Source organism: Sardina pilchardus, chromosome 20 (genome assembly GCF_963854185.1).
Source record: "Sardina pilchardus chromosome 20, fSarPil1.1, whole genome shotgun sequence".
Lineage (NCBI taxonomy): Eukaryota > Metazoa > Chordata > Actinopteri > Clupeiformes > Clupeidae > Sardina > Sardina pilchardus.
Genome location: NC_085013.1, coordinates 17,491,193 through 17,501,944, shown reverse-complemented (window position 1 = coordinate 17,501,944; position 10,752 = coordinate 17,491,193). Strand labels below are relative to the sequence as shown.

The window sequence follows — 10,752 nt, the reverse complement described above, 5'->3', positions numbered from 1 at the left end:
CATGTTTTGGTCAAAAACAGGTGTTTTTAGCAAAACTAACCCATGTTCTACTGACGATTACTAAAGAACGGAAAACGATAGAAACAAGCCGTTTTTTCCTGGTGAAAGAAGAGAGTCTACTCTTTCATTTGGTACCTTCGGTGTTTACATAGTCATAAAGCTCACCGTTCGGTGGATCTTGGAAAAACAGTCAAAATGCTGTAAAACGTCTGGCAGTATGGAGCACTCTGCACTGAAAATCGCTGGCAGCCAATGAGTTAATGAGTGACCAACATGTACATACACAGATAGAAACACCTTGTATGTTTATAGAATGCTCCCACAGTCCAAAATGTGATCAGTGATCTTATTAAGGATAAACAAAAGGTTATTTATAAAAATAAAATAAATATATGTATAATACAACAGTAGACTACAAAGCCACTATGAAGTCATCCCCCTCCAGAAACTGCATAAATGAGCCCCAAATCTTCTCAAAAGTGTTATATTCCCCTTTAACAACATAGGTAAGTTTCTCTAAAGCAAGACATTGCAGTAGTCCCTCAACCCAACTTTGTCTGCTTGGTCTGTAAACAGATTTCCATGACAGTGCAATTTTATGTTTAGCTTCAAGAAGGCAAAATACAACCATTTTCTTCCTGCTATCGTTCAATGTACAACTTACTGGGAAACATCCAAAAATACAAAGTTTGGGACAGAGAGGAAGTTGCTCATTGATGAACATAGATATAATTGTAATAACCTCTTTCCAAAACTCTTGAATGAGTGTGCACTCCCAGAGGCAGTGAAACAAGCTACCTTTCTGTATACCACACTTGACACAAGTATCTGGTGTGTTAGGGTAAATGCGGTGTAATAACTCTGGGGTAATGTATGTCCTCATCACCCATTTATACTGTAGGAGTTTGAACCTTGTGTTTATTGTTTGTACTTGGCACTGATGGCATATATCCTGCCATTCTTCTACAGTGATTCCTTCAGTAAGATCTGAACACCAAGCTAATCTTTTATCTTCTGAGGACTCTTTTGATGCAGTTATGATAATCTGATAGAATCTTGAGATTAGTCCAGCTGTTCCATAATGGTTCAAAATGGTATTTTCTAAAGAATTTGGACCAGGAAGGTTTACAGAGTTCTGTGTCTTTGTTATGAAGCTTCTTATCTGAAGATACTTGAAAAAATGTTTAGGGTTAATGCTAAACTTGTGTTTAATCTCATTAAAACTTAAAAGAATATTATTTTCATACAGATCTGAAATTTTACTAATACCTTTGTCTGCCCATAACTTAAACCCAAGATCGTTAGTACCTGGTGTGAAGTTTCTGTTCCCCCAAATAGGAGAGAACTGGGATAAAGGAGCAATTTCCCCAAGATAACTTAACACCTCATGCCATACTATCAGTGTGTTTCTTACAAAGGGGTTTATAGTGTGTTTTTTCAGAGTGGATGCATTTGCTGAATAAAGGTAGAGGTATAAGGGGATTTTAGAGGTTGTGAACTCCTCCATCTTTACCCAGTGCAAAAGTGACTGGTGTTCAAACCAATATGAAGCTGCTTTTAGTTGGGCCGCCCAGTAGTATCCCTGGAGGTAAGGAAGCTTTAACCCACCCCTATCATATGGTAGGTACAACAAGGTCATGCGCAGCCTTGGGCGTCCACTGTTCCAAATGTAATTACAAAAAAGTTGTTTCATTTTAACAAAGAAATTAGAAGGGGGAGCAAGTGGGATGGTTTGAAAGATATAGGAACTTAGGAAGAATCTTCATCTTTAGAACATTAATACGTCCTATTATAGAAAGTGGTAAAGATTTCCATCTGTTAATAGATTCCACTACTGACTCAACCACAGGGGTGTAGTTAGTAGGTACCATAGATTCTATTAAAGGTGTGATTTTAACACCCAGGTATGTAAAATTATCCACAATATTCCTAAAAGGTGTGGACCGGGGAGGGTTTAATCTCTCAGATCTTTTCAGAAAAAGGATTGTAGACTTAGAAGCATTTACCTTATAACCTGAGAAGCTGCCATATTTTCCTATTAGAGTTAATAGAGTAGGTATAGATTGTTTCAAGTCTGTCAAAAATAGAACTATGTCATCGGCGAATAATCCTATTTTATTCTCAATGTTATTCATTTTGATACCAGTTATCTCACTGTTGCTTCTAATGGCAATTGCCAGAGGTTCAATGGCTAAAACGAAAAGCAGAGGGGACAAAGGACATCCCTGCCTTGTACCTCTGGAAAGAGAGAACTCCTCTGAAACTCTATAGTTGGTCATCACTGAAGCCTTTGACTCATGATATAAGATTTTAATCCAACTAAGGAAGTAGCTGCCTACTCCAAAACGGGTAAGCACTTCAAATGGGTATTTATGCTCGACCCTATCAAAGGCCTTTTCCGCATCAAGTCCTACAACAGCCATATCAGGGGTTTCTTTCTTGGCATGTATAATATTTATTAACCTACGAATATTGTGAAAGCCCTGCCTGTCTTTAATGAAACCATTTTGATCCAGAGCTACAATAGATGGCAAATGTGTTTCTAACCTTCTGGCAAGAACTTTTGCTATTATTTTCACATCATTGTTGATTAAAGAAATGGGACGGTAGGATTCACACTTTGTGGAGGGCTTTCCAGGCTTTAATATTAAGGTTATAAGTGCGTTCCGTAGTGATACTGGCAGCTCACCCTTTTCAAGTGATTCTTCACACATGTTCAATAAAGGAACCAACAGTATGTTCTTAAATTTTTTATATATTTCAATAGGAATACCGTCAGGTCCTGGTGCTTTCCCTCCTTTCATACTGTCTATGGCCTCTGACAGTTCAGACACTACAATTGGGGAATTGAGCTCCTTTTTTGCATTCTCCGATAGGACCGGTATTTCTATCTGACCTAGGAAGCTGTGGAGCGTGGCTGGGCTTTCTGACGTATACAATAGGGGTGGCACGGTTTTTGAAAAATGCTCCGAACCGTGCGGTTCGCATGTCACGGTTCGGAGTGTGTTTTCGTCGTACGGTCCTACGGTTCAGGCTAGTTATGGCATGCGCAATTGATTCACATATGTGACTACGTGTTTCCCTTACGTGCGAGAGTGGGAGTATGAAGTTTTGAGTGCTGCGCGCAAGGTTTTAGAAATGGCAAGTGCGAGAGATCATCCCTAGCGTGGTCAAACTGATGCACCTGACCCTGCTCGGGTGGAAGCATGTTCTTCCGCAACTGTAGACTATGCGTGCAACTTTACCAAACAGTAGAAGTAAACTCATTCTCCTTGGCCCGCTCTCGTGCGCGCTCAATGGACAGTAAAGGTTAGAAATATATTAATTCCGCCGGAGCCTAGCCCCACACGTCTACTCAGTTGCGTGTCATAACCGGAAGTCCGTGAATTAGGTTGGTAATGTACACAGTTTCAGCACATACACATTGCTTAAAAACCGTGGTGTTGGTGAACATCTCCTGTCTTGCATCAATGATGTGATTCTAGTTTATTTTCCTTTAAAAAGAGCTCTGGTGCTATGAGCTTTCTCGGTATGTTTGGTTTAACAATAGCTTTTTAATTTCAATACTTTGATCATGTTGTGCCCTCAGAGTACTGTTTCTAACCCAGAGGTGTCTGTCATTAGTCTAATTTTGCCTTGTAGTGCTGCTTCTAAACCACTGGTCTGTTTGTGTTTGAAGAGTGTGTCTCCATGGTTGGTGTGGCAGCTCCCACAGGCTGCAGTGTGTGCCTGAAGGCCAGTGCGTCCAGAAAGCCCTGCTCCCAGTGTGAACGTCCAATCTGCACCTCCTGCACCCAGCAGTGCATCGGCTGCACCAGTACCTGCTGCACCTTCTGCATCACTGTAGAGTGAGTACAACCACACACACACACACAGTCGGCATTAGCATGGGTTACTTGTTCTGCACTTACTCCCAATGCTTGCGTTACTGTGGAGCACATGCATGCACAGTTAAGAATAAGTATAGTATACACTGTTCACACACTCCTTCCTTGCTTCACCATAGAGTATGTTCTGGTCTTGTATTGTTGTCCAGAAGGGGGAGCTATAATCTGTGCTTCAGTGCTCAGTAGGGTACATTTAGTGATTGCTTTACCTGTAATGTCAGAGCCAAATTGATTGTTATGCCTCAATTTAAAGGTACACTATGCAAGATTTTCACTAATATAAGCCAATTCATGGGTTTCCCAAGAAGTTTTCAATTGAAATTACAGCTGCAGTAAAATATGAGTCTCACACCTCTAGAGGGAGCTCTACATTGCTATATGCACATGTGTTGTCTTTCTAGTTGGAAGTAGAGCTGGTTACTGTAGTAAACAGTACCTTTCTGACCTTGTTTTGAACTCATGTGGCAATGGTTTGTGTAACACTGCCTCTAGCCTCTGGGGTTGAGACTAATGAAGGGGTGGGCAAACTAGATCTTCATGAGGTGCTATTACTGACGTACTCATTCTTTCCTGGACATATTGTGCAGTCACAACATTTCTCCATTTTGGGTTCTGTTAATGAGGTTGTACTCAAACTTGCGTTGCTACCTTGTGTGTGTGATGCTCTTATTCTTTCTATGAGAAGTTGAGAAGCTCTAGTGTTCATAAGTAGCACTGAAGATGGTGTAGTCTAACGTATTGCTTCTTGTATTTTCAGTTACACTGATCGGTATGACAAGGCTTATTGCTGTAGCTGCTCATCGTAATCAGACTGAAAGACCATGAGGCCAACTAAAGGACAGTGGAATATGCTTGAACTCTTTTAAACTGTAATGATGCATTAAAATTAAGTAGATTATTTTATATGCATGTTTACATTTTTACTGCAATACGTCTGTGTGAATGTGTACATATGTGTGTGTCCTGTAATAAAGTCTTGAAAGAATTGGCTGTGTTTATAAACTACACGTCCATCATGAGAATTGTACTGAATCTATGTTAAACTTTGGGAATGAAACATTGGACCTCTCATTTCCAAATAGTACTGAGAGTTGTTTATTCCTTTTCTGTATAAGATATGCTTTATATTTCCATCCCATTTCCCCCTGATACCTGTGGCCTCTGAAGTGTGTGTGTATTTGTAGGATGCAAGACTTGAAATCGCCGACCACATGTGTGTGCAGAAGTTTTATATCAATAAATTCTTTATCAACTACACATGTAGTTTTGTGGTACTTCATGACTTCTCTTCCAGCATGGACAACAAATCAGGGCCGGGTTTCCCAGATTCGTTAAGAAGCTCTGAAAGCTGCCGTCGGCAAGCCTTCAAAATTCTAAAGAGTCTAAAGTCGGAAAATTCAAACTGATACAACTTTCAGATCCCTCCCCTAACCTCTCCAAGCTCCAAACTGCCCCCAAAACCCTCCCCCTCTGTAGACAAGGTTGTTTAGGTGAACGATTCCTCCCCCCTAACGTGATTGCTTAAACAAAACCGGGAGCGCTCGATTTTTCCGAGCACGATTACAGGCTTGAGAGAGAGCTAGAGAATTTGCGATTTTTCCTAAACAGCCTATTTAATAGTCTACTTCCGAAATCCCATGACCGTTCAAGCTAATATGACTAAAATAATGCTGCCGACGGCGTTAACCTGGAAATGTCCAAAGATTTCAGTTCCACAAATGTATAGTTTCTTTTAGCGTTCATGTGGCTGAAATCTACTTGTAGTTCATTTGGATGTTTGGCTCTAGCTACTTTAAGAGGACATAGAATGGATGAATTGAGTATTGCACTGTGTTCTCTGATGTTAAAATGGTATACAGTATATTCAACTTGGATTTAGAAAAATAAACTCAATTGCAATTTTACAGGACTAATTAAAAACATATTTTGGCTGGGTATTTTAATGGTCCGTTTGACTAAATGGCGCGCTCTTTGGCAACCCCCATTGAACTTCAGTGGCTTTGCGATGTCTGACATCACAAGCAAGCAGTTTTGCTGAATCGCCCATTTTTTTGTGTCTAAGTTCAAGATTTCATATGAAGGAGGGCACAACCATGCCTCATGTTCATGATCGCTCTTTGTTTATGCACAACCTCTCATAAGTCATGAAAACCAAGAAAAAAATGATTTCCATTCTATGTCACCTTTAAAAAGACGTCCATCATAGTTGCCATAATGCATATATTATTTTAGTGTTTATTGTCTATCCTTTTGTTGTCCTGTGAAAGGAGGATGTGATTGTCTTGGGTTTCCATTACACCAGCAGACATGCATGTGCTCCACTGATCTGGGTAAAAGCTACTGTAAAACAATAAGTCTGTGATGTTACAGTTTTTCTCAAATGCTAAAACACAAAAGTCAATCCTCTAAACCAAATGACAAGTTGTCTAAACACATTTACTAAATCTAGCCTCAATTTTTCAATACCATAAACACATTTCACATGAAGAGACAATTCACAAAACACAATCCTCCGTTCTCATAAATCTAAGCACATTTTTCCTTGCTAAAACACATGTTGCTAAACATATTCTCAAATGAAAGCTCATGTGATGCAAAATTCTTGCCACAGTCAGCAATAACTGAACACAATGAACACACCTGGCGTCATTCATTACACACAACGACTCAAAAATGAAGACACTTGTTGCTAATGCGCACAGTGACTGTGGTGTGTGTGTGTGTGTGTGGTGTGAATGAAGAAAATAAAAACTTCACACTCTAAACTCTAAATGAAGAGCTCTTCTCCAAAACGCTATAAATCCATTTTATAGACATTACTGTACTGTAACAGATCATGTTACTGTATTTACAGTAATTGTTTGTTTCAGGTAATAAAAATGCAGTTGTTTTGTTTTTATTGAGTAAAGATAAATTACTGTAACTAAACATAACCTAATACAGTTTCACTGAGATTACTTGAAAAACAAAGTTTCAAAAATATATTTATGAAAATTCATTAGTAAAATGGTGGATATAGCGTTTTGGGAAAGAACTCTTCAAATGCCTAATGCCTCTGCAGAGATCTAAGAAGATCCGTTACTCTAAAGTTTTTTTTTTAAATATGCATTGGCAGTTATGAAACAAAGAACCTTCTCACAAATTGAGCATTGTGTTTTCAATTGTTTTGCTGTAGTGTGTAATGATGTTTATAGTGTTTACATTTTTGAAAGCTTCAAGCTGCTCTTTTGGTGTGAAAGTTTGAGTTTTGAAGTGAGAAGGTGTGGTTGTGCTTATGTAGCTTTAGAAAAGGGTATTGTGTTTAGACATTGGGGAACACGGAGGAAATGTTTGTGAAATGTGTTTTAGCATTTGAGAAAAACTGTAATATTTCTGTAAACAACATCCACATTTCTCTTTCTTCAGCATGCCCTTATCTGTTCACACACACTTAATGTACCACACTGACCTCTCATCAGGACTTCCTCTGTGACCACACTGGATGTGCTGGGTGAATGAATGCCATCAGTCTACATCTAATTGTGCTAATCCATGTCGTGTATAGTGCCAGCCAGTGGACACCAAGAGATATCGATGTCTTATTTTGAGACTAAGCATGTCCTGGTTAACTTCACTCTACATAATGAAATGAAATTACTCAGTCCTCGCAGTCCATGGCCACTTTAATTTTGTCCTGCATCAGGTTCTGTCCAGTGTATGGGAGTCTGGTCAACATATAGTGTCTGTCCAATCTGGGACAGGGGTGTCCAAAACATTTTCAATGGACTATGCCACTGTAGGGCCAGCTTTTTGTTTTCAGCTTTACATGCCTTCTATGGAGCCCACAAAGGGCCATCGTGGGAATTTATTATCTTAGAATCATCAAGAAAAGTATTATCTGAAAATTAATTCCCACCTCTAAAGAATAATTCCCACCATGTTTCTTTTCTTAAAGGTGTAAGAATAGTATAGTAATAGGGGGATTTGACTTAATGTAGCCGTCTTCAGCTGACTGCATAACATGATTATTTCTGAGATTCTGATGTTTTCAAACTGGAATTGTGCATACATCATGGTTGAAATAATCAGGTTATGAAGTCATCTTAAGACGACTGCAGGCGGTTAAATCAATTCCCCTATTGATATATTAAACAGATCAGTGAATTTGCTTGCAAAATGATTAATCATTATTAGCTATGATCCAATAGTTTTTCATATACCTCGGATTGTTAACTCCTGAATTAACACCATAATTACTAAGAACTGTCAGAAATATAGTGAAATGTACCCAATCAAAACACTCATCATATTCTGGGGAAGAGGCCACAGATAGAGCCCAGGCCTGTCTGCTCTGCGGAGAGTAGCACTGGTCATGCCAAACCTCCACCAACAGAGGGCAGCTCTGGCCCAAACCCAAATTAATTATCAATTAACTTGGGCACACCATGGAAATACGTTAATTAAATAAAGGCTGTATTGTCCGTGTGAGCCTTCACATATATCTCAGATTTGGATATTTGGATCCTGCTTACTTTATGTCTCTTGGCAAATCTCTGAGGGCACAGCAAAGCCTTCCCTCTTCAGTCCAGGTTTTAAAAAACAAACAAATCTAATATCCGATGCATTTCTAATCTAATTTCAAACCTAATGTCATATTGCAGATGTTCGAAATGGGGAGAGAGAAAAAAAAAGAAAGATGATTGGGTATCAGGGTGGCAGCCCTTGACAACAGTTGGGCCACCCGTTCATGATCTGCTCGGCCAGTTGTGACCAGTCTGCGGGGAGTTCTCCGCAGTTGGTATCTGCGAGGCGACGCTTGATTTCTGGCTGAGTGCGCAAGCAGCTGCTGCTGATGGTGGGGAGGAGGCGTCCGCGTGTCCCAGGCAGCCTGTCTTAAATAATGGTCCTCCATTAGAGCCAGCCTGTTGGGCCCCTCGCACGGGGTCGGCCAGGGAGGGGCGAGGTGGGCGAGGTGGGTGAGGTGGGGCGGCGGGCGGGGGAGCTACAAAGGCACAAAGGCTGCATCTCCTGTCCTGTGTGACACCTTCATGCCTGGCGCATTCATCAACATCTGATCTGAGACTTAAAAGTGTCTCAACTTTTATTGTGTGAAGGAGAACGTGTGTGAGATATGTACTTGTTAGTTTGGATGAATCCTTTCTCTAGTGTGGCTTGAGATGCTAGTCCAGGTGTGGGCATTCTTGGATGGTGCCGTCTGAGTGGTCGTCTGCTGAGCTCCATCCTCTGAGTCCATCTTGGAGTGACGTTTTTTGAATGGTGAAGTGTTGAAGCCATTCTTTTTAAATGGCACCATGCATGCAGCTGTTGTGGTTTTTCATCGTGAGCCCCCGAGCCCTGGCGATTTACTGAAAAAGGTCATGCTCAGACTTCCAGGCTGGGGTCCTCCTCCCTCTCTTCTCTCCCCGTCCCCCCCCCCCTCCTCCTGGGGGCACATGCCAGGGCCTGCTCTGGGGTGGGCCTGCTGGCTGCCGCTCTGCTGGACCGACTTAAGACCAGGCGTGTGGCTTTGTCTCGCTCCCTTTCTTGTAAGGACCAGCTGTGCCTGGAGAAAGAGTGTGTCTGTGTGTGTGTGTGTGTGTGTGTGTGTGCGTGCGCGCACGCGTGCATGTGTGTGCGTGTGTGTGTGTGTCTGTGTCCGTATCTGTGTCTGTGTGTTGAATGTGTGTGTGTGTGTGTGTGTGTGTGTGTGTGTGTGTGTGTGTACATATATATGGGCATATATATGTGTGCTGTGTGATTGTAAGTATGACTGTGTGTGTGTGTGTGTGCGTATGGTGTGTAATTTGAAGTGTGTGTGTGTGTGTGTGTGTGTGTGTGTGTGTGTGTGTGTGTGTGTGTGTGTGTGTGTGTGTGTGTGTGTGTGTGCGTGCGTGTGCGCGTGCGTGTGTGTGTGTCTGCACTTGTGTGTGTACTATTTGAATAGGAGAGGGAAAGAGGGCCTTTCTCAGTGATGCTGCTGCTATAAATATGAGTTAGCTGGGTGAGTAAGTGACAGCTGTGCGCTGGACCAAGGACACTTCAACACCAGCAACTCGGACGCTTGAGGAGGCAACCAGCCCAACACTGAGCCCAAGCACACCAGTGAGTATACACTGTTGAAACAATACAGAGAGGCCTGTCCTGGGCAGGTGGATAGAGTATAGTGCAGGTGGCAGAGGTGTGTAAGCACCTGTTGTATCCTTCCTCCTGTCCTTCCTAGAGGCCTTTTACCAAATGATGGCTGATAGCCACGGAGTTGTGTCTGTGCTCCTGTACTGCTCATATACCACTTCATGTCATATGAAAACATACGTGGATTTAGAATGACATTTCATCACAGTTCAACAGTTTCTGCTCAGTGAAGCAAGTTATATTTCTTAGAATCTTTATTTGATTTCCTAAATTCTGCGATAAATGATCATAATCAATTTGAATAGACGTTCAGAACGTTTATTAAACATCTTGTCCACAACTTGCTGTTTTCAAACATATTGAGCCAGGATGTGTTAACCTGATTATTATTTGTTTCTGTTTTTACGGAAGCATGGTGATAGAAATAACTAATCTAAAAATGCAGACATACAGATGAACATATTAACTGATTTTTCACTAGTGTAAAAGTGTGATGGTATGATCCCATTGAGGCAGTGGTTTCCTTGGAAGCAAAAAATGTCTGAAGGCATCCAGGATTGAACATCTTTTGGAACATATTATTTTGTTAACCCTTGACAAACCAGATGTGCTATCCAAAAAAAGAGGAGCCTCGGTTTTATCGACCAATTACAACTATTATTTCTCTTTTTCACTTGAACATCTAGATAAAATGATACATCTTTCTTCACTGTTATCTTTTAAAAGAACAATTAAAATGTGTGTGCATTTCATG

General features: G+C 40.9%; 1 protein-coding gene across 1 annotated transcript in view; it reads left to right on the top strand.

Moving 5' to 3' along the window:
- siva1 (SIVA1, apoptosis-inducing factor) overlaps positions 1–5,142 on the top strand; it is a 28,030-nt gene extending 22,888 nt beyond the window's left edge. Inside the window, exons 4-5 of the mRNA XM_062523259.1 lie at positions 3,680–3,848; positions 4,645–5,142. Coding sequence (XP_062379243.1) covers positions 3,680–3,848; positions 4,645–4,693 — 218 coding nt within the window. The 3' untranslated portion in view covers positions 4,694–5,142. The remainder of the gene's footprint in view (positions 1–3,679; positions 3,849–4,644) is intronic.
- The last annotated feature ends 5,610 nt before the right edge of the window (positions 5,143–10,752 follow it).